This window comes from Cupressus sempervirens, chromosome 8, assembly GCF_028749045.1.
Source record: "Cupressus sempervirens isolate cs-2001-9-10 chromosome 8, ASM2874904v1, whole genome shotgun sequence".
Lineage (NCBI taxonomy): Eukaryota > Viridiplantae > Streptophyta > Pinopsida > Cupressales > Cupressaceae > Cupressus > Cupressus sempervirens.
This window is the reverse complement of record NC_143125.1, coordinates 34844571-34869481: the sequence shown is the minus strand read 5'-3', so window position 1 is coordinate 34869481 and position 24911 is coordinate 34844571. Positions and strand designations below refer to the sequence as shown.

Sequence of the window (24911 nt, the reverse complement as noted above, 5' to 3'; positions counted from 1 at the left end):
CTAACCCTCTAATGAGAATAACTCGAAGTTAAAAAACCATCATGTTAAGAGCACCTTCTAAGGCCTCTGGTATATAAATAATGAGCGAACTCATTAACCATACATACTTGGTAGAGATCCCACCTCTAACCAAGCCTCTTGTCTATAACATATGCATATGATTAACCACTACAATATATATTGTCTCTAAGAGATTCTCTACCAATCTCTCTCTAGGTTTCAATTCAAAATCCCAAAATTCAATCAAGAATGTCCTTTAATCTTTGAGTTCTCTTATAAGAAACTTGACATTCTAATGAATGCCCTCTACCGGGTTCTTACTTGAGCTCTTTGAGAACTATAAAGTTCTCATCTCAATCCTTGATCTTGATAATGTTATCTACCAAATGATTCATATTATTTATGAAATAAACATATCAAATGAACACACCTCTAGTTCCCTTCAGTTTTTCATTTTAAAATCCTTCATAGAATATATATTACTTCAATTCCCAACATTAAATATATATTAGTTAAGTTTCTTTACTTTTTCTACTCCGATGGTTTTGTAGTTCAACTCTCTTAGGTATAATTATTTTTTAATCCTCCCATATTGTATTTATCATTTGTGTCCTTTTCAAAGAGTTGCAAACTTTCATAATCACAATCCTTTTGCAAAGTCACAACCCTTCATAATCACAATCCTTTGAAAAAGTCATAACACTTCATAATCAAAATCCCTTGAAAAGTCACAACACTTCATAATCACATTACAACAAAAAAGTTAAAATACTTCATAATCACAATACTATAAAAAAGTCACAACCTTTCATAGTCAGAATCATTTCGAAAACTCAAAACTTTTCATAGTTAAAATATTTTTGAAGAGTCACAACCATTCATAATTACAACCCTTTCAAAGAGTCACATCCTTTCATCATTGAGAATATTTGAAAAAAAAAGTCACTTGTTTTCTTCTCATTCCTCTTCTAATAATCCTTCTCTAAATATTATCTTCTTCTCTTCTTCCTTACTCTTTAAAATGAACTCTCCTCCCTTTTATACCTTAATTTTAAAGAGTCGTATCTTTTTATTACATCTCTTGACTTTTTATTAGATTTAGTTAATTTATACTATATTATTTCTTATTTATCTATTTTGAATTTATTATCATTTATTATTAAATCTTATTTAGAAAGATAACATACTTTCTACAATATTCTTTTTTATTTTTATTTTATTTATTTATTTTTTCATATTAAATTTATTATTATTTAATTATTTTAAATATTATAATAAGTATTATTTTATTGATAATATATAATATATGAAATTTTTATTTCTTACTTCATACTTGAATATGATTTTCTTATCATTATTTATTTAATTATTATTAAAGTTATATTTAAAAATAGGGACGTGACGGTCCACCCTTCCTCAAATTGCTTGTCCTCAAGCAATTACATAGTTTTTTCTATTGATTTGAAAGATGTATGCCTTTTAGGTTGTCTTCATTGACATGATTGACATTATTCCAATTTTCATTGGCTTTCTATATTAGTCTTTCATATGAATTATTTTCCTCCTCTTTTACCCTACAAGATGGCAAAATCGTGTTCTAATACCACTGTAATGTCTCCTCTCCTATCTTGAGTATTTGATGCTTAAAATCAATAAAAAAATGTTAGTGGATAGAAAAGACAACATAAACATATACCAGTATAAAAAAATTATTAGAAATTAACAAGATGAATATTATTAAGTCGTCTAAATACTAATTCCATACTAAACCCACATAATCCTTTGAAGGAGGCTCTACTCAGATTTACCTAACCCTCTAATGAGAATAACTCTTAGTTAGGAAACCATCATGTTAAGAGCACCTTCTAAGGCCTTTGGGATCTCTATTAATAAGTGAACTCATTAACATTACATACTTGGTAGAGATTCCACCTCTAACCAAGCCTCTTGTCTCTAACATATGCATATGGTTAACCACTACAATATATATTGTCTCAAAGAGATTCTCTACAAATCTCTCTTTGGGTTCCAAATCGGAATTCCGACATTCAATCAAGAATGCCCTCTAATCTTTGAGTTTTCTTTAAAGAAACTCAACATTCTAATGAATGACCTCTGCCAACTTCTCACTTGATCTCTTTGAGAACTATAAAGTTCTCATCTCAATCCTTGATTTTGATAATTTTATCTACCAAATGATTCTTATTTATTTATGAAATGAACATATCAAATGAACACACCTCTAGTTCCCTTTAGTTTTTCATTTTATGATCCTTCATAGAATATATATTACTTCAATTGCCAACATTCAATATATAAACCCACTTTTGGTACCCAAGTTAAAAACTAAACAAATTAACATTGTCCTAGTACTTTGGTTGGTTGTTATTACTAATGATGATTCTGTAGACTATGATTTTTGAAGAAGGCAGTGTTCTGAGGTAATATTGAACTTGAACTATGAACCTTGAAGTTCAGAGGTGCAAGTTCAAAGTTCAAGGTTTGCAAATTCAAAGAGTCGAGATTCAAAGTTAAGTTCAAGGTTCAAAGGTTCAGATGCATGATTCAAGGTTTAGGTTCAAATTCAAAGTTCGAGTTCAGCAGTTCAAGCTCATGGGCTCAAAAGGGCAGTTTCAAATTCTCAAAGTGCAAAGTTCAAAGGAACCATTCAAAGGATTGATTCAAGATCCAAAAGGCTCTACCTTGGCTCTTTCACTTTAGCTATTGGGGGTATTATGTCATGTTCTATTAGTAAATAGAAACTTGACACTATGTCGATAAAAATGCATATATTCCTTAAGTATCATTCATGGTTTCATCAGTTTTGCTCACTACAAAATATTTTATGGATGCATCACATCAGCATTTTTCAGCCCATCTAAAGTGCATGTTAAATAAAAAATCACAACAATCATAAATCAAATCCAGTAGATTGCATAGCAGAGAAGTTGGATAATTCAGAGGAAAATATTTGGTGTACTGTTGATCTTGTTAGTGGCATGAGTGTCTCTATTGTTGTAATCCAAAAGCATGTTATTCCATATATGGTAATTGAGAATACTAATATTCTTATAATTTGAATTCCCTCATGGTGCTAAGAGAAGCTCAACATGGTGATCCAGGTGTGGATATTTGCAGGTATATTGTTTATAGTTTCTAATGCAACCTGTAAAAATGATTTTTTAGAAAGCAGAAAAATGGGTCTCAGGGCAGGGGCCATAATTAATTATTCCACCATTGGATTTTGCTCAATTTTTGATACGTTGTTGTGAGGAAAGTTGCGCACAATTTCACCGGAGCGATTGCTAAATAAGATCAGGTTGAAAAGTTACTGATATCTGATTATAGGTCTATCCAGAAATTTCTGAGGAAAAGATTAAATATGAAAATTCATTTTGTAAAGAGTTTTGAAATCAAGACCCAGAAAGCTATTTGAATTTATCAATTACCACCAGAACTATTTTATTATAATGCTACATTTACAATACTATAGTTTAACACTTGCAAATAACCTTATGTTGAAAAGACATGACGTAAAATGTGATCGAGAAGAGAAAAAAATATTGAGGAAGGCAAGTAAAGATCTTTTCAAGAATCAGTTATGTGGGTAACTGAAATCTTATGGGAAGTGGCAAGTGTTAAAGCTGTAACAGAGAAATGGTAACAGGGTTCTTCTTTTCAGCAGTCCTGAGACTACCTGAGAGGAAATATTTTAAGTTTTGATTGTAACAGGGAAGGGGGAGTTCTGCTTTATTTTCTGTACTCTGTTTGTAATTGCAGGGACAAGTTATCGTATGGTTTTTTGTTGTATGTTCATAATAGAGATAGGTTATGTTTATCAGATCTTGAGGTCTGAAGATGATATTCTTGGATCGTTGTTGATCGTATAGTCACTTCTTTCATGTTTTGAATCCAGTCTTGTGGTTATTTATAGTTGCATAATAAAATAATGTTTTTCTCCATTTCTCTATGATGTAAAAAGAATTGAATGATTGGTCGTATGGCTATTTTCTATCCTTTCTCTCTTTATTCTTAAACCTCGTAATCGCATTCATTCCTCGTTCATGGGTGGATGTTAGTAAACCTTCATGTATTCAAGTTAAAGGCATAATCAACATATTTAATTCATTGAATATATTTTCATGAGGGAGTTGTACCACTTAATTCAGATGAGAGTTATCAATCAATAATAACTCGTGCAACTGTTAGTAGCTTTTTTGTTCTTCCATTTGGGCATTTTGAGTCATATTTTGCAATTCTTTTCAAAGGACAAATTTGTTTACTAACACAATATATATTAGCTAAGTTTCTTTACTTTCTCTACTTTGATTGTTTTGTAGCTCAACTCTCTTAGGTATAATTGTTTTTTAATCCTCCCATATTTTATTTATCATATGTGTCCTTCTCAAAGAGTTGCAAACCTTTATAATCACAATCCTTTTGAAAAGTCACAACACTTCATAATCACAATCCTTTGAAACCATCATGACCTATGTTGCCGGATTCATCCCCTGCTGCCCGGATTCAGGTTCGGGTCCGTACAGGTCCGGATTCGTCCCTGGGTTCGGTTCGGGTCCGGGCAGGGTCCTTAGTTTTGACTGTCCTTGCTGAAGCGAACCCAGATGAACCCACAACGAACCCAAGGCTAAAACAACATTAAAGAGTGTTTTTTTTAATTGTTTTCTTATGCAACTCTCAAAGGAACTTAATAAAAAACATTTCAATCATCTAATCCCTTATGTTAAGGAGGACGACGATGATATAGCAGCATATGGGACTAGTGGAACCAGTTTGGGTTCCAATGATGAAGATCTAGATATAGTTGCAGTTGGGGATGAAGCCATTGAATCCTCATTTTGTGATGATCCATTTGACCCTTGAAGGGCATTTGATACTATGATTATTGATAAACTACTAAAAACTTGTCATCTATCATCATGTTTCAATCTTTATTACTTGATGAACTAGTCTTTCTTTTGCAATTTAGTAATTCAATGTATTATTTGATGAACTAGTCTATGTTTTGCAATTTAGTAATTCAATGTATAATTTTCTTTACAATCATGAAGATAGATTAATGAGCGAGTATTTAATGCTTTTAGATTCAGGTAAAAACAGGTTTTGAAAGGACCCGAAAACCTTTGGCATTTGGCATTGATCAATGATCAAGCAACAATTGTTCATATTGTGAAATGAATTTGTTTTACAACTATGCATGTTTCTCTTGTGTGTGTGTGTGTGTGTGTGTGTGTGTATATATATATATATATATATATATACTCACGAACCCAAATGGGGAAATAAAAAATTGTCCGAATCCACGAACCGAACCCCGAAACCAAACCCGTCCCCGAACCCGAATCGGCAACTTAGGTCATGACACTTCATAATCAAAATCCCTTGAAAAGACACAACACTTCATAATCATAGTACTACAAAAGAGTTACATCACTTCATAATCACAATACTATCAAAAAGTCGAAACCTTTCATAATCATAATCATTTTGAAAATTCACAACTTTTCATACTTAAAATATTTTTAAAGAGTCACAACCATTCATAATTACAACCCTTTCAAAGAGTCACATCCTTTCATCATTGAAAATATTTGAAAGAAAAGTCACTTGTTTTCTTCTCATTCCTCTTCTAATAATCCTTCTTTAATTTTTCTATTCTTCTCTTCTTCCTTACTCTTTAAAATGAACTCTCCTCCCAGTTATACCTTAATTTTAAAAAGTTGCATCTTTTTATCACATCTCTTGACTTTTTATTAGACTTAGTTAATTTATATTATATTATTTCTTACTTATCTTTTTTGTATTTTTTACCATTTATTATTAAATCGTATTTAGAAAGATAACATACTTTCTACAATATTCTTTTCTATTTAATTTTATTTATTTATTTATTCATATTAAATTTATTATTATTTAATTATTTTAAATTATTATTTTTTATCAGTAAATGGCCGAAGCCTTCTATTATATTGATAAATTTGAAATGATTACAAGAATTTTTCCATTCTAACGAGCACTAGTAGGAAAGAATGGAGTAAGAAAACCTCCAGTCTAGATCGAGATCGAAGTCCTATTCTTATACATAAATAAAAGGGGCATACCCAAGTAGGAATTAATCAAAAAATTACATGATTGTCTACAAATTGTTATGCTCTTTAACATTGATCTTTATAATCCACCAGAGCTCCCATTAATGCAATTTTAGATTAATTATCAACCTGGTTACTATAGAACATCACACACTTGCCACCAAAAGCATTAGAGGTTAGAGTAAATCAAATCCTTCACATTTATACATAAAGGGTTAGATCATTAAAACCCGAAAGGAGCAAACAATGATACTTAGTAAAGAACAATCAAACAAAGGAGGAAGCGGATCACTCTGATAATTATATTCTAAAGATAAATTTAGAAAGTATGCCACGTTAAGGTGATGAATGTCAATTACTTTAGTGGGAGAAAACCAATGATAGATCTAAGTGTGAAAAAAAAAATTTATTATAATGTCCTTATTACAATCTGACTTCAAGATCTAACAACTAGATATTAAGAGCCTGCGCGTACCAAATATTGCTTTGAAAAAAGAACAAGGGATACTCATAAAACAAGGCCAAACCCAAAGGAAAAGCTAGCAACGGAGTCGCAGATCAAGTTCACAGAGACCAACAAAGCTAATCCCGCAAGTGATAAAGAAACAAATTAACAAGGGAGAAAGAGTATATATTCCATATAGCGATTTCTACAAAGCAAGTTGATAATCTGTAGCATAGATGTGAGTATCGCCGATTAATCGGCGATACGAGATAAAATCGCGATTTTTTGGGGCCGGCGATTTAGTCGCCCCAAAAATCGCGATTTTTTTTTGCAGATTTTTTCCAAAAAATGGCAAGATTAATCGCCTAAAAAATTGCCTAAAAATCGCGATTTTTTGTAAAAAACTCGCCCGCGCCCGGCAGTCACATAAAGTGACGAAAAAACACGTTTTTTTCATTATGTTTTTACATAGCTTAGGGTGTTTTGGAGAGGAGAGGATAGAGAAGGAGTTCTTGGCAAGAAATAGGCAGAATCAAGTGCATTTGGAGGCCTTTTGATTCGATTTCTTCGTTACTAGGTAAGTGATTTGAATCTTTGTTTTTTGTTTTTGCAAGAGATTGTATTTTTTTTTTCTTGCATGTAAATGGATAAAAATACATTCCTAATTAGTTAGGAATGCATTTGATGAATGTAAGCAAGATTAAATGCATTCATTTGCATTTTTTTCCATTCTAGATCGAATTTATGCTAAAAATTTGCTCTTTTAAAAAAAAATTGAAACCCTAGCAGCTAGTTTGTTTGAATGTTATTTGGATTTCAATTTATTGGTGCTGTTATTGGAATGTTGCTTGAATTCTTTGTTTAACTGTTAACTTTGATCTTGTTATAATTTATTTATAGTTTTTTTTTAAAATTTGTATGTGTAGGCAGCCCGCAGCAGTTTTAAATGGCAGACAAATGGCCATTGACTCCATGCCCCTCAGGCTACATTGGCACCAGGCCAAAGAATGCAAGAGATCAAGGATGGAAATATGCCTATGAAGCACCCGATGAACCAACCAAAGTGATTTGCATTCGATGTGAAAAAGTAATATCTGGGGGCATTTACCGGTTCAAATATCACATCACAGGGATCTCAAAACATGATACGAATCCTTGTGAGAATACAACAGAAGAAATAAAAAGGTTTGCAAATGCCTTGCTCGCAGCTGGAGAGCAAACAAAATTGCAAAGAGAGTGGAATAAATTGCATGTCAGGGCAGCCATAGCAGAGACCCAGGGCAGTTTTGTTGATGTTCAAGAGGAGGAGGCAGCCATTGAGAGCATGGCTGGCTCTTATCGTGGGCCGCGTGTCCACAAACAGGGTGTTTTTTCTTTCACGAGTTCCACTCCCACTCCCACTCCTACACCTCCTAGCACTTCCGCACCATCAGGATCAGCAGGTGCTTCTGGGATAGGGAGCTATTTTGTGCCGAGGCACACACTTGGTGCACAGCCTTCATTAGAGGCCACTAGATGGAATAAGGAGGTCCATGACCAATTGGACAATGCACTAGCAGATTTCTGGGTTTTCAACAACCTTCCTATTAGTGTTGTTGACAGTCCCTATTGGGAGGCTTTGGCCACAGGGTTGACAGTTGCAGGAAAGGGGTACAAGTCCCCTTCTCGTTTTGTGTTGGGTGGCAGGTAAGCGAATAATTTTATTACAGTCGATTTCCTTTTAATTTTTAACTTTTTACTTAGTTGTAAATTTTAATTAATTTATCTAAAAATTAGAATGTTGATTACTAAAGTCTAAATCAATTTTAAATTACTAAGAATCTAAGACAACTAAATTTTGTTTTTGTAGGCTTATTGGAAATGCTATTGAGAGGGCCAAAGCATTTGTTGAGGAACAGAAACAAGAATGGACAAAATTTGGTTGCACCATTCTTTCTGACGAGTGGACGGATGGGAAGAGCAGGACCATAATTAATTTTTTGGCCTGCTGTAATGATAATGTGGTGTTCCTGAAATCAATCGATGCCTCCAACAAGGTAAAAAATGCTCAGACATTAGCATTGATGTTGGAGAACATGGTCTTAGAGATTGGCATTGAAAATGTGGTGCAAATCATCACAGACAATGTTGCTGCATATGTATCAGCAGGTAAACCGTAATTTTATGTTGCATGTGCATTGTGAATTTCACAACAAGAATTTTTAATAGTTTGATATATTTGAAAAGTTGGAAACTAATTAGTATTTGCTTTTACAATTGGCAAGAAAACTCCTACAGCAGAGGCACCCCACTCTCTCTTGGACCCCGTGTGTAGCACATGTCCTTGACCTTCTTTTGGAGGACATGGGCAAACTTGAGTGGGTCACTCCAATTGTGGAGGATGCAAGGCGGGTGACAAAATACATATACAATCACCCATGGGTCCTTAGCCTGATGAGAGAGCACACTGATGGCAAAGAAATTGTCAGGCCTGCCGTCACAAGGTTTGCATCGATTTTTTTGACATTGCAAAGCATTCTCGATAATTTGGCTTCTTTGAAGTAAATGTTTGTTTCCAAAAAATGGCTTGCTTCCACATTTTCAAAGAAGAGTGAAGGAGAGAATGTTGTGCGGATTGTGTTTGATAAATATTTTGAAGATAAGGCTGATGAAATAGTAAAGGTACTTTAAGTTTTAGTTTACACTTTACAACTTTATAACATACTAAGTTTGTAACTCAAGTAAATAATAATTTTGTAACTTGTCAACTAATTTCAAATTTATATTGCAAGTGTCTGAGCCTTTAGTCGGAGTTTTGCGTTTGGTTGATGGAGACCAAACGCCAATGGGTGAACTATATGAGGCCATGGACAAGGCCAAAGAATCTGTCAAAAATTACTACAAGGGGGAAAGCATCAAATATGAACCCATTTGGCAGATCATTGATAGGTGGAATAATCAGCTTCACCAACCCATTCATGCAGCAGGATATTTCCTCAACCCACGTTTTAGGTATACTGTAAGCTCATTCTTACTCAAATTTAAGTTAACGAAGACTTGAGTTCATTTTTCTTTCGTAGGGTGTTGGGTGTGTACTAAAATTGGAAGACTTATTTGTTTTTGGTTTTTGGTTTTAGGGCTGATGGTACATATGCAGATCCTGATGGAGAGGTCATCAGAGGCCTAAGTAAGTGCGTCAAAAAGATGGTAACCAGCGAGGAAACAAGAGATAAAATCATCGCTGAGCAGGAGCTCTTCACTTCAGCAGGAGGCAAGGTGTTCTCCACTTCTCTCTGCAAGAGAGCAAGGCTTACACAAACCCCAGGTAATACATTTGCAAACTTCTGAATCTCAAATGCTAAATTAATATTTATGTTTCATTTTTTGTTGTCTATTAGTATTTTCTAACTTGTACAATTTTTGTGATGCAGTGGCTTGGTGGACCACTTGGGGTGCAAGCACTCCAAATCTTGCAAAATTTGCTCTCAGAGTCCTATCACAGCCTTGTAGCGCATCACATTGTGAGCGCAACTGGAGTTTGTTTGAGGCCATCCACACAAAAAAGAGAAACAGGTTGTCCCAAAAGAGGATGAATGACATGGTCTATGTGCAATATAATCTTAAATTGCGCATGAAAAAGGCGCAACAAGATCCTCCTGGGCCAATCGATTTGGATGAGATAGATCCTTATTATGATTGGACGGCACAGGAGCAGGCTCCCTTATTTACACAGGAGGACATCTCCAATTTGGAGAGGGAGGCCGCGGAGGAGGCTGCAGAGGAGGAAGGGGGTGGAACTGGATATGACATCGATTTGGATGACATCGAGGAGGGTGATGATGAGGATGATGACATTGAGCTTACTGCAGAGGACCTTGACATCTTGCGCGCAGCGAATGTGGAGATACCGACATCTAGTTCTATAGCTACACCATCTCCTGCATTGGCACAGACACAGACACAGGCACAAACCCTGCGGGGTTCTAGTTCTAGAGCTTTACCCTCTCCCGCACTCACTAGTAAAGTGACTGGGAAGAGGAAGATGTAGTCCTGTATTTGACATTTGTACTTATTTGTAGTCATGTTGATGTGCTTATTTGAACTCTTTACATTTGACACTTTATTTATGAGAATACTTCTCATGTGTTGTGAACTTGTTAGTTGTTAGTAATTTACAACTTGTCACTACTTACTTGTTAGTAATTTAGCAATTAATAACTCTTTTTGCATTGATATATATCTAAACATGATTGTTTCTTATGTATTGTTAGTAATTAAGTCATTAGATGCAAAAAAACATTGAATTCTGTAAAAAAAACGCATTTTTTTATTAAAATTTAGTGGTTTTTTAGTTCCCGATTTTTTCCCCGATTTTTCCCGATTAAACTTTTTCAGGCCTAGGCGATTAATCTCCTCAGGCGATTTTTACATCAATGATCTCTAGTATTGAAAAGGAGTTTATACTAACCGCTAAAGGACTGCTTATAAAATGCAGCCTTACAATATACATTTAATGTATTTAATACTACTGCTTAAGGGAAAAAGCAGCCCGGCTAAATTAAGTAAGCTTGATCAAATACAGAGTGTAAACCCGATACGAAACTGGGTCATTACTATACATCAAAATTGACCCTATACCTCTACTGTTATTAATAATTCTATTTTTTAAACACCATGATGACTACTGAAACTTCATGGAGGTTTTTGGCCTTCAAGCCCAACGGAAATTCGTAGGCAATCCTTCCTCTGCTAGATTTGTCATAGTTTGGAAGGCAAAATTCCACTTCTTCCAAATTTGAGAGGTCCGCATCCGAGTGGATGTATGCATCAAAAGCCCACAAGTAATTCATCAACCAGTCTTTGTCGGGGTCCTCAATGATTCCCCTCCACCTCAGTAAGAACTGGATACTTGCTTCCATTCTCGGCCACTCTCTAAAAAAGAGAATATTGTCTCTGATAACTAAACACAGACGCCTAGGGCTACTTGCTAACTCTGGGCTTCCCAATTTATGTTCCATATAAGCTTCGGGCAGGGGGATTCTCATCCTTTCATCAATGTTGGCTACAGCTATCTCTAGCCCTACTAGCCAGCAAGGATCGAACAGGTTGTAGCTAAGCCTAACGATGTCCCCATTCTCAACCCCTGCCCTAGCAAGGCAGCCTACCCATAGCCCCAAGATATCACTATTAGTTCTCCACAAATAATCATAATTAAAGACCCCTCTCCTAATGCTCTACTAACAACAATACGACTCATATCATCTATCGGCCTGAAAATCTTATTCCATCTTTCTTGTTTTACCAAACCGCAGAAAACCATTGTACAATGTGACAAACTTGAGATCTACAGTGGAAGGTATGAATTGTAGATCAAAAAACCACTTAATATAGACTCAGGGGGAAGGATCTAGAACCCGAAATGATGACACTGTCACCCACAAGGGTTAGATTAAATCACTTGATCTCATGATTAAGCGGACACTTAAGGCACGAGAGAAAGATACACATCAAATTCTGGTACCAGGCCCGATTTAATGATGATTAGGAAAAACATGAATACATAGTATAGTTAGGGGTGAAAATTAAAAGGGGGCCTGATAAAGTTATCCTAGCTTGCTTTGATTATATAATAACTGATTTTCTCCATTTGTTCCTAGGTTTGCTAGGCTGTCTGCTTCAAAGTTACCTTCTCTTTATATATGCAAGAATCTTACCTCTTTGAATTTTTCTAATAATTTTAAGGTTGCTTCTAGTCTGGAGTTTATGATCCAGTTTGGAGTTTCCCCTTTCCTAAGAGCGTTTAATATAATCTGTGAGTCTCCTTCGATTATAATCATTTTAATGCTAAGGTTACTACAAATTTTTAGATCTTCTTCTACTGCTTCTAGTTCTGCCATGTTATTAGTTGTTATGTCCAGTGGCTTAGCCTTTTTTGCTAGCCAGTTTCCTGTTTCTTCCCTAATTATACATCCTATTCCTACCTTACCTGGGTTGCCTCTAGAGGCTCTGTCGAAGTTCAGTTTTTTCCATCCACTCGGTGGGGGTTTCCATTTACATTCTTTCCTGGCTATATAATTTTTCTTCTTGTATGTAAGGGGAGGGTTAATAAGGTGAGGCCATAGTTTTTTAATCTTTGCATCCCATTCTATGAATGATCCTTCTTCTGTCGATCTTTTCCTTAAGTCACTATTCATGACTTCCGTAATAGCGACTTTGATTTTCGTGCAAATAGCTTGGGGGTTAAGTTCTTGATCTTGAAAAATGTGTCTATTTCTTTCTTTCCAAATTTCCTAGGTTAAGATGGCTGGGGTGATATTCCAAAGTTTCCCATATACTTTATTGGTTGGGTCTTTTGGCCAACCAATTAATTGATCTTGCCAATTACCTACTAGGGGGGCTGTCCAGTTGAGTTTGCTTTTGAGCCACCTCTAGCATTCCTGTGTGTATTTACAAAGGTATAGATGTTCTACGGTTTCTGCACTTTCTTTACAGAGAGTGCATCTTGAAGGTCCTTCGATTCCCATTTTTTGGATCCTGTCTGCTGTTAGGATTCTCTTTTGGATGGCAGCCCATAGAAATATGCCTGCTTTAGGGAGCCTAGCTGAGTCCCAGCATAGATTCATTGAGAGAGTGCTAGCTGCCCATCTTTGAAAATTAGTAATTAGTCTATACCCTTCTTTGACTTTGTATATCCCATCCTTTGGGGCTGCCCAAATCAGTCTATCCTCTCTGTTTTTAACTGAAATTGGACAATTTTTAAGGATGTTTTCTAAAATCTGTTGATCTGCTTGGTTTAGCCCACAGTTATCAAGAGGTTTCCATTTCCAACACATTTTTGACTCAGAGTAAGTTATTTGTATATAGTCTTTCACTTTTGCACCCCAAATTGACTTAAGGTGAGTTTTAGCGTCTTGAGTGACTCCTGAGAGATCTTTAGGGGGATGCCCATTCCATGAATCTTCCCAAAACATTGCTTCTTCACCTGTGCCAATGTCCCATGTTAGGTATTTGGTTATCAGATGCCGCCAATTTACTAGGAAGTTCCAAGCTACAGAGCCCTTCGGGGGCTTTCTGGTTCTAAATAAATAGGTATTGTCTGATGCATTGAGGTATTTGTTATATAGGCTTCTGGCCCACTTGCTGTCTCACTCTTGATACATTTTCCAGACTTGTTTAGCTCCTAACGCTTCATTTTTCCATTCTAGATTTTTAATTCCTAGACTACCTGCCTCTTTCGATTTGCATATTTTATCCCAGCTGATTAGTGCTACCTTCTTTTTATGCTCTAATCCATTCCAAAAGAAATCTTATAATTTCTTTTCAATTTTTTGGTTTATGTACTTAGGTATTTGTGAGCATGAGAGCTGATAGGTGGGAATGGCTGATAAAACGGCTTTAAATTTTGTTGCTCTCCTAGCTTTGGTCAACCATCTTCCTTTCCATGTCTCAGTCTGGTTATCAATTTTCCTAAGGATGTGATCCCATTCTGGGTTGGTCTTGCTACCTTTGTCTAAGAATATTCCTAGGTATTTAAAAGGTAGGGTACTCTTTTTAAACCCTAATTTGTTGCATATTTGATCTTCTCTTTCCCTAGGTGTATTTAAGAAGAAGATCTCTAATTTTCCTGCATTAATTCTTTGACCCGAGGCTTTCGTATATGTTTCTAGAATATTTTGCATGTGTTCAGCCTCATCTATGGTGCTAATTCCTGCTAAGATTGTGTCATCAGCAAACTACTAATGCGTCGTGTTTTCCCCATTATTGGTTACTCTTATTCCTTTAATTCTGTTGTGGAGTTGCGCCGATTTGATTGCTCTTCCAAATGATTCTGCCATAATGATAAAGAGAAACGGGGAGATAGTATCTCCTTGTCGGATCCCCCTAGAAATATTGAAGAAGCCTTCCGTTGTACCATTGATGAGGAGGGAAATTTTTGGGGTGGATATGCATTGAAAGATGATGTTAATCCATTGATTTGAAAACCCAAAAGCTTCCAGAGTTTTGCAAAGAAATCTCTAGTCTACCTTATCATAGGCTTTTTGGATGTCTAGTTTTAATAGCATACATGCTTCGTTATTTTTGTTTGCTGAATAGATTGTTTCTTGGATGATAGAGATACCATCAAGGATGGATCTCCTTAGAAAAAACCCTGTTTGTTCTTCTAATATGAGTTTAGGTAGAAATCTTTTAAGACGATTAGTTAAAACTTTTGAGAATACTTTATAAATAGTATTACATAGAGCAATGGGTATGAAATCTCTTGGTTCTATACTCATGCTTTTTTTGGGGGTTAGCGCTAGGAAGGTATGGTTGACTTCTGATAAGAGGGATCCTCCATTCCTGGAAGCTTCCAAGGCTTTCCATAAGTCTTCGCCTAAGATGTCCCAATATTTTTGGAAGAAGAATGCTTGAAATCCGTCAGGTCCAAGGGATTTATCTAGGTTCATATTAAAAAGAGCCTCTTTGACTTCTTGGAGAGAGAAGGGCTTATTTAAAGTTCTATTGTCTTCTTCTATAATCAACTTAGGAATACATTTAAGCATTTCCTCTTGTTCTATTCTGTTTGATTTGTCGTAATTATTGAGGATTTCTTTGAAGTAGTCAACAAAGATCTCTGTTATTTTTTCTGGATTTTCTGTTTGCTCGTCTTGCAGATTTTTAATTTTTATTATATTATTATGTGACCTGTTGTGAAGAGTGTTGCTATGGAAGAATTTTGTATTGCGATCTCCTTCTGATAGCCACTTCTCTCTGGATTTTTGCTTCCAATATATCTCCTCTTTTGCTAGTATCTCTTCTTGTTTTAAGAGGTATTCTTTTTCTAATAGATAAGTTTCATTATTCATTCCCTTTATAATAATTTTCGTATTTAATTTATCTAATTTTTCTTCAATATCTAGTTTTTCTTCAAAGATGTTTTTAAAATGTGCTTTGTTCCATTTTAGAATCTTTTCTTTTATGCATTTTAACTTTGAAACAAAACAAAACATTTCTAAACATTGGAAATGTTCTACCTGCGACCATCCTTTTATTTGTTCAATGAATGTTTTGTCCATAAACCACATCTTTTCACATTTAAACGGGTTCCTGCTTGGTTTGATCTGCTCTTTGATTTCCATTATCATGGGGAAATGATCTGAGCCTGCCATTGGTAGTATTTCTGCATTGATCTCTTTATCCAGGGTACTAAGCTCTCATTTTAGGAAAAATCTGTCTAGTCTTTCTACAATATAACAAAAGCCTATCCTTCTATTGTTCCAAGTATATAAGCCATTTTTGGTAGGGATGTCTATAAGAGTGTTCTTCCAATCCATTCCCTAAAATCTTCCATCGCTCTAGTTATTGTTCTAATCCCACCATATTTTTCTTTTTTTTTTAATATAACATCAAAGTCTCCTCCTATAATGATGACCTCATTTGGTTTTGTATATAATGAATGAACTGATTTCGTTCCAAACTACTAGTTTCTCTGTCGATGGAGTGGGCCCGTAGACATTTATTACAGTCGTCTTTATGTTTGATTTTGTGCTTATGACTCTACTTCTCATCTAGTTGGTGTGGGTAGATATATCTTCTATATTGACTTTCTAATTATTCCATATGATTCCTAGTCCACCAGAAGCACACTGTGATTGTTTAAACTCTGATTTCCATTTTCCCAATTTCTGACTTGAATTAATATAATATCTGAGTCAAACAGTGTGATATTACGCTTTAATAAGTGTTTCTTGTTGGAAGTATTAAGGCCCCTAGCATTCGAAGTGGTAATTTTCATTGATCCTTGAGAAGGCTCTTCCCCTTCCCACCTTGTAGAATTTCAGAGATCTTAGTTTGTTCCTTTACCTGTCCTGCTGCTTCCCTCAATTCTTTTAGTAATTTTCTTCCTTGCTTCTGCTTGGGTTTTCTGCAATTAGGTGTCCTTAGACCTTCCTAATATATTGAAAGACCTATCTTTTCCAAGTTTTGTTCCTTTAACACTTTTTCAGCTATATCTAAAACTTCTCTTGCCTGAGTGTGTTTTGATAGTATTTCTTTGAGTAGCATTTTATTTACTTGATAATCTTCTGCTTCAAAATTTTGCTCTTTTTCTTCTAATCCTGAATCTTTAATATCCTTTCCTTTGCTAGGGATGTCCCCTGAAACTCCTAACTCATTCCATATTCCTTGCTCTTCATTTTGCAAATTTATTCGCTCTATCTCTAGGGTTGTTTTCCTTGCTTCTGCTTCTGCTTCTTTTCCTTCTCTGTTTGGGTCGAACATATCCTTTCCGTTGTTGGGAGTCTGCCAAAATTTGTAGCTCTTCTTTTTTGCTTTTTTCGTGATAGTGATGTTGCTCCATTGAGCTGAATCTGCCAGTGGGATAGTTAAGTTCTTGTTCTGGAATCACCGATTTATGGACTTCTTCTAGATTCCTGTCTTGTTCTGATTCCTTTTCTTTAGAGTTCTCTTGTTCCATTTGTTTAATACCTAGTTTTTCAGTTTGGTCTTCTGATGTCCCTTCTTCTAGACCTTTTGTCTGGCTATTACTGCTTTTTGGTATCTCCTCTATTTTTGGTGATAATATCCTTTTGCCTTTGTGCTTTGAGTGGACGGCTTCTGCTATTACGCTTTGATCTAAGATCGTTCCATAGTAATAGTATCTCATGTGATAGCATATTCATCTTTTTGATGTTGAGTTCCATTTCTTCTATTACCTCTTTTTCCATCTGGCAGTCCTTGCATTTTTTGAATTTGTCTAGCGAGTATTGGTAGTTCGTGTTTGTCATCCATTCATTTTCCTCCTTGCCTTCTCTTTTCGAGTTCCCATGTTGGTGCTCCTCTACTGTCTCTATAATTCCCATACTTTGATTTGCAGTCTTTTCTGCTACTCTTTGGTTGTCTTTGATATCCTCTTCTATTGATTTTTCTGATATAATTTTCCCCTTTTCCTTGTTTGTTTCATGCCTTATCTTTGGACTTTCTTTAAAACTATTCTTGATATGCATATTGGTGAAGTTTGGATCCTTGATTTTTCCTATTTCTCCTAAATATTCTCTGAAGGTTAAATTGTAGATCAATCTGTTGGTTATAATTGTCCCGTTTATTGCATTGTTTAGGTTTGTTTTCACCAGGACTCTAATTTTGTTGGTTTTTATTTTACTGGCTTCAATTCCTATGAGAGAACCTAGAGATTCGCCTATACTAGTGATATTATTCTCCATTAACTCCGATGGTATGTCTATACATTCCATCCATTTAATTGATTGTTTACTTTTATTGAGGTTTTCATTGAAGTTAGGTTGCCATTCTATGAAATTAATGTGATGCCCCTTACAAAAGCAATTTGACAAACTTAAAATTTCCTATTTAATTTCTATGTTCAGGCATTGTATAAACCAATGTTTGTCAAAATAAGGGGTTATTTTACTTACCTTTTTGCCCCATTTCTTGGCTAGATTGCATTGCAACTTACTTCTGAATTTTGTTGGCCCATTCTAGTGCGCATAAATGTCTTTCTCAGCACATTCCATCCATCTAGCTTCGTTGTGTGCATTGCTGATGATTATAGTGCCGCTGTTCTTGATTTCGGGTGAATGTCCTAGATTAGGGCTTCCTCCCTTGCTTAGGTTAATTTCTTCTTGATTTTTCTTCCGATGCGGTGGGATGTATTTCCCCTTTATTGGATGGATTGGTTCCTTCCCTATGCTGTTTTTGAGCTTAATTGCTTGAGAGTCATACACTTTGGTTCATGCCCAAATACTATTCAGAGGAGGGCCTATAGGAATATTGTTGGGCTCTGAAATTGCTTTAGGCCGATCCGGTTGTTGTTTGCGGATGATCTTCTCCAAGCTAGGGATTTGATCCTTCGAAATTGAGTATTTCATTTGGGTAAAGAAATTTCTTTGAATCCGCAATCTTAGTTCAATGTCATCTTTTTTGCTTTGTGGTAATGATCGCCGTTTTTGCCTTTTCTTTTTTTGGACAATTTGTCATCCATCCTCAATTTTGCTTTGCTGGTTCTCTTGGATGACTGCATTTTGTTCCGCATGTTGCTGGACAAGCTTATCGAAGTTGTTAGTTTTGACTTTGCAAGTTCGGAGATTTTGCTGAGTAGATAAGAGGGCTTCAAATTGGTTCCTTGTTTGTAATAGGCTGCTTTCCTTTTTTTGATACCGATTTGCCTGGTGGAAAGAAGCGATATTATTCTTCTGAATTTGTTTGGATGAGGGTTTCTTTGGGCAATTCGCAATGTTCGCCATTTTGCAGAACAGATTAATTATTCTAAATATCATTTTATTGATAATATATTATAAATGTAATTTTTATTTCTTATTCTATACTTGAATATGATTTTCTTATCATTATTTGTTTAATTATTATTAAAATTATATTTTAAAATGGGGACATGATAGATTTGAGTATGGATTTTGTGTTGGATCTTCCACACACTCAGCGAGGTAATGATTCTATTTTTGTAGTTGTTGATCGGTTTCCCAAGATGGTTCATTTTATTGCCTGTATAAAAAACCAATGATGCAACTAGGATAGCAGGACTATTCTTCTCAAAAGTTTGTTCATTTACATGGTTTTCCAAAAACAATTACATCTAATAGAGATACTAAGTGTTACATCCAAATTTTTGACCTAAATTAAAATATAGTGGTTGTGGTTCACATGAAGTCAATTGACAGTTAAAATTGTTATAATCCTGCGAAATGGTAAGATGGTCAGTCGTTATAATTATTTATCACGAATTCATGGAATTGAATAGGTGGTTAGCCGTTATGATTATTTATGATTAAATAACTTATTATGATAATATGATTTAACTGTAGAGAATTTCTTTGTGGAAGCACGTCGAAGGGGTGGAAGTATTGTTAGAAAAGAATTAGGCATAGAAGCATCACCATTACCGAGCAAAAAGGTTGAGTACCTAACGACTTGAACATCAAGAGGACCTAGTGACTTGAATATTAGGATACAATCGATGAAACTGCATGAGCTATTAAATAAATAATTTAAAATGTAAAATAATTTAATTGAATTATAAAACATACCTCAAGGGATTTTAATTAATCTTTCATCATATTATTATAATATATATTAATATACATGCATACAAATATAAAAATGAAATGGCACCATTATATTATAATAACTTAATATAATGATTTCATCCCATTGATATACTTACATGAACATATGCAAGTATATATTATAATAATAGTTGAAATTATAAATCTTTCCAACTCTTTCTTCCAACCTTTTCCTTTTCCCTTTTCTTTAAAAATCAATTTAACACTTGGCAATATAAGTTTGCATATAATCTTTGAACCGATGGAAGCCAAGAAAGCACGGCTTTCCTTTTAAACTGAAGCCGTGTATGAAGTCTGGCACCTTTTATATATGCTTGTCTGCCTTGCCGTGAAAGGACATTCAATATTAGCATCCGCATACTACTAACCTTTCATTTTTTACTACGTTCTTTGTTCCTTTGTTATCTCCAACACCCAAATCCATATGATCCCGTGAGCCAAAGTCCCATATCTACTTCCAGTCTAAGCATCCATTTCAAATAGTGACTCTGTCATATGAACTCAAGCATTGAAGTATTCTGCACTGATACGTCTGCAATGCCAAAAGGAGAGTAGATCCCAATTCGGATTGTAAGGATTCAAATATATACTGTGCGTACATCAGGTCATGTTACGACATTTCAGTATTATTTTATTGTTTTCCAAAACAGCCAGTTAGGCTCATAAAACTCTTTTTCTCCCAGATTTATTTCAAGTTACGATATGAGTTTTGCTGCATACTCCATGTCCTTTGTTATCATTCCTCTTCTTTAAACTTTCATAATAAATTAGATACAATCTTTATGGAAGCATTTTTCCAAATGGATTGAAGTTTGGAATGAAATATACTATCCAATGATATTTTCCAAGTAGTCTTGAGAACATAATCTTTCTGGTCACAATTGTGATAAGCATACTAAGTAACAAATCTATGCCTAGAGCAGATTGCAGCAAGTTTCAGTATTTATCATGATGATATCTTGTTTGATATCTTGTTTGAATTTATAGATTGAACTTCTTTAATTTAGCCTTGTTCATGGCAAGTGATAACCAAGTAACCAAATTATGGATTCATAAATCATTATGCCATTGGATATTAGAATTAAACAATCAATTCTAAAGTCTTTAAAGAATATAATCTCTCAAATCACAGATTGAGATAAACTGGAATAAATGTTAATTATGAAACAATTGAGAATCAACAGAAAGAATCGGTTGTTCTGAGAATTCAAACACCTAGGACTCACCCGGCTATATAGTGAAGGAAAGGGTGAAGAGGTGAGAGAAAGAGATTTGCAATAACAAGAAAACAAAAAATCAGATGTGATATAACAATGTTTATTATTTTGAAGGAAACATTAATACCTCATGCATGGTCATGTTTATTGTATTTCCCTGCTATCAAATTGAGTGGTGTGATTAGACACCAAGATGCTCAGTGGATGATAAGATGTTCCCTATCTATTCCGGGTAGGGAGGGTCTTTCTCATTAGAAATTGTGTGGGGATAAGTTTTGGTCCAAGGTTGGGTGGTTAAGCCCCTGACAATGTTTCAACTCTCCCAAAGTTGTCGAACGTACAACAAACAAAGATAAGCTATACATTCAATTAATTGTTGGAAACTGATATTTTTACTTTTATGAAGTATATGCAAGAAGAAGGTAAGATTAATTCAGTTATATCATCATTGAAGTTATTTTACACTTAGTGGCGAGAGATAGACTATCTGATGGATTGTTATTTCAATCTTTCATATGAATATTGAATATGAGCATATCTTCTAATCTTATGTTATTGCCACAGTTAAGCAATCGGAAGGATAGGAATGATACAGTAGTATCTGAAGCCCTAATTGATATAGTGGTATCTGAAGCCCTAATTGATCCAATGGTAATCGAAGCGCTAATTGATATAGTGGTTTGTGATGCCCTAATTGAGATAGTGGTATTTAATGGTAATCGTCATTTGATTTTGATATAGCAGTATTGAATGGTAGTCGTCATTTGATATTATTATAATGGTATTTGTGAACTAACTTGGGTGGTTGCAAAAGCGTCCCTAGTTTGATTTCGATCTCAAATTCTATGGTATGTGGATTTTAATTTCTATAATAAATTCATTGATAGTGTTTTAAATTCTTAGTTAAGAAATTTCGTTTACCTGATTTTAACCGTAAATCTCATTCATATGAACGAAACTGATTTAACTGTCTTCCTATAAAAATGAAGTAATAGCTGTATTTCTTTGAGTATGTTAGTTGTTAATTAAGACCCGGGAAAACTGGTTGTTACACTAAGTTCTTGAGTCATTTCTGGACGACTTTGTGGAGGAAATTAGGGATACAATTTAGTAGTGCCTATCATCCTCAAACAAATGGGAAATCAGAGGTAGTCAATTGAAGTTTGGGAAATTTGTTACAATGCATTGTTGGCGAGTGGCCCAAACAACGGTACTTGGTACTGCCCCAAGCAGAATTTGCTTATAATAGTTTTGTTAATAGATCAATAGGAAAATCTCCTTTTCAGCTTGTCTATGATAGGAACCCTCAAGGTGTTTTAGATCTCATGCCACTACCATTGGAAGACAAAATTAGAGATGATGGGGTAGCTTTTGCTAAACACCTTCAACTCCAACAAGCTATAAGACAGAAGTTACAGGAGAGTAACAAGAACTACAAGATTGCTACAGATGCTAGTAGAAGACAGCAAATCTTTACTGAAGGTAACTTGGTGATGGTTTACTTGAGACGTGAGAGGTTCCCTACTAGGACATATCATAAGTTGAAGTACAAAAAGGTTGGCCCTTGCAAAATCATCAAGAAGATTAATGATAATGCTTATGAGGTTAGCTTACTAGACAATCTAGACATCTCTCCTATGTTTGATGTTGTCGATTTGTATGCATTCCATGCACATGTTCATGAGACAAACGATGGACAAGCAGTGGATTGGCAACATCACCTTTCCAATAAGAAGGAAAAGATTGTCAGAATTCTAGACAAACAGACTACATCCACAAGGCATGGTCAGTGCAACGGATATTTGATATAGTAGGACAGGTTACGAGAAACAAAGAGAACATGGTTATCTGAGTGGGCAGTGATGCAGTTGGACCCAACAAAGTTGTATCAATTCACAAACAATCACTTGCAAGAGCTGTGTTTCTTTCAACAAGGGGAGAATGATGCAAGGACTTCTGGAGGTCATAACTTTTGACTCAGATGTGGGGTTTTTCTGGAATTTGTAGGGTGGTTTTGTTAGAAAGACTTAGGTGGTTTTCCAATTCAACTCTGCTCTATTAGTGGCCAGGAAAAAATATTTTCTATTGGTGACCAGAAAAAATTATTTTCAAGAGCCAGAAAATCCGTTTGAACCCCTAAAATTAGCTTTCCGTATTTTTTCTGTTTTTATCAGTTTTGATTCTTGTAATAACTTTGAATGGGTGTTTCCAAATTAGAAGATTAGTTAGCAATTTTACTTGACATAGTTTAAGAAAAGTAGAGTTTAATTTTCAGCTTTCTCGAAGTTGTTTTGGAAGGTTACCAATAATGGCAAATTTTGAAAGTTGTCAAAAATCTGCCAAAAAAGGGAGGGTTGATGAATGGAAAGTCGGTGAGTTTGAAAAATCTGTATATTTCTTATGTGTCTTTCATCTACTTTCATCCTTAATCATGTATTAGTGTGTATCGATACTTGGTGCTGCACCACTACACAACCTAAAATATGGATATAGTCTATAGATACTGGGTGAACATATATGAACTTCACACAATACTTACTCACTGATACTCTTTAGAAAAGAGAACAAATACGACTGTCTTGGAAAAAGATATTTCCTTTTCCCCACACAGTCTGCTCAATATTTGATCCTATCAAAACCACATTGACTAAAACAAAAAGAAAGCTAGTTACATGACTTATGTCATGATATGCTATTCAATACTATCAAAACCACATTGACTACAACAAAAAAAGCTAATGACATAAGTTATATCATGATATGTTATTCAATACTTACAAAACCATGCAAATTGTAGGAATGTTGGTAGTACTTATACAATAAGAATGAAAGGGAAAATGCTAGTTCTGGTGATAGTTTTCACCTGCTGGATAAGATGTCAAGGCAATGTAATCATCTTTTTTTCGATTAATACAAATTCCCTGCTTCAGCAATTTACTGAGCAGGAAAAAAAATGATTGAAAGGGAGGAAAAAAACAATCTAAATCAACACGTTTTGGAATCACTTCAAGCATGAATACTCTTTTACTAAGTTACTGGTTTGGATCCAGCTTCAAGTACAGGTGCTGGGGATCAGGCATGCCAGTATGCCAAAAAGATACAGAGCTGCCTTTCTTTTGGGTCCATCTTTACATAAAAACATATAAAAGCCATAAATAAATTCATATTTGCAGCCTTTGTTATCCATGACTTCGAAAAAATAATAAAACATTTTTATATTGGAAACAGCTGCTTCACCCCAATCGATGTGGAGGAGATGCCAAATTTCCTTTAAACCCTTATTAGTTACAATTATTAGATGCATATTCAGGTAATGTAAATAAATAAATTCATATTTGCAGCCTTTGTTATCCATGACTTCAAAAAAATAATAAAACATTTTTATATCGGAAACAGTTGCTTCACCCCAATCGACGTGGAGGGAATGCCAAATTTCCTTTAAACCCTTATTAGTTACAATTATTAGATGCGCATTCAGGTAATGTAAATAGTCATACAAAACAACAACAAACCATAACAAAGTTGTATGTGGGGAAAACTGTTTTGAGGGAAAAACCCTACACTCTGAAAGTACTGCCCAATCATATTGTGAGCAATCAAATGTGGTTAAAATAAAGTCACTGAGCCAAGTTCATTAACAAGAGTCATCAACTTTGACAAGGTTTCTCACAAACGAATTGTAATGTCTCCAAATCGGGATATTAGTTATAAAATTAAAATAAATTTAACTATGGATTGGAATTTATTTATAAAGGACATTCCCATGAAAGAACTCTAGAGAGGCCATTCTCACTATTATTTGTTAAGTTTGTCAGACTATGGGTATGCTTCTGTTCACATACAAATATGTATGAACTCTGGTGCATTATGGAGGCTCGTGTATAAAAGGAATCACACAAAGTTAGTTTGGTAAATAAACATTAAAATATTCATCTTAAACCAGATATAACAGGCACTACAGTTTAACCTCCAAAAGAGCCCAAAGACTACATATACAAAGAAGGTGACCACCAGTATGATGTTGAAGATCAAGATTCTGCTGCAAAACATTAATAATGCTATTCACTATTCAGGTGAGGACAATCCC

At 34.8% G+C, this 24911-nt stretch overlaps 2 protein-coding genes across 4 annotated transcripts in view; one reads left to right on the top strand and one right to left on the bottom strand.

Moving 5' to 3' along the window:
• The window catches only part of LOC149541455 (Protein kinase superfamily protein), a 144622-nt gene that overhangs the window by 64132 nt on the left and 55579 nt on the right, over positions 1 to 24911 (bottom strand). The gene's annotated exons all lie outside the window — the stretch shown is intronic.
• On the top strand, positions 7348 to 9474 carry LOC149541456 (uncharacterized). The gene is made up of 2 exons (XM_089796070.1): positions 7348 to 9035; positions 9324 to 9474. The coding sequence occupies exon 1, from the start codon at positions 7499 to 7501 to the stop codon at positions 8240 to 8242; it is 744 nt and encodes a 247-aa protein (XP_089652196.1). The 5' UTR covers positions 7348 to 7498; the 3' UTR covers positions 8243 to 9035; positions 9324 to 9474.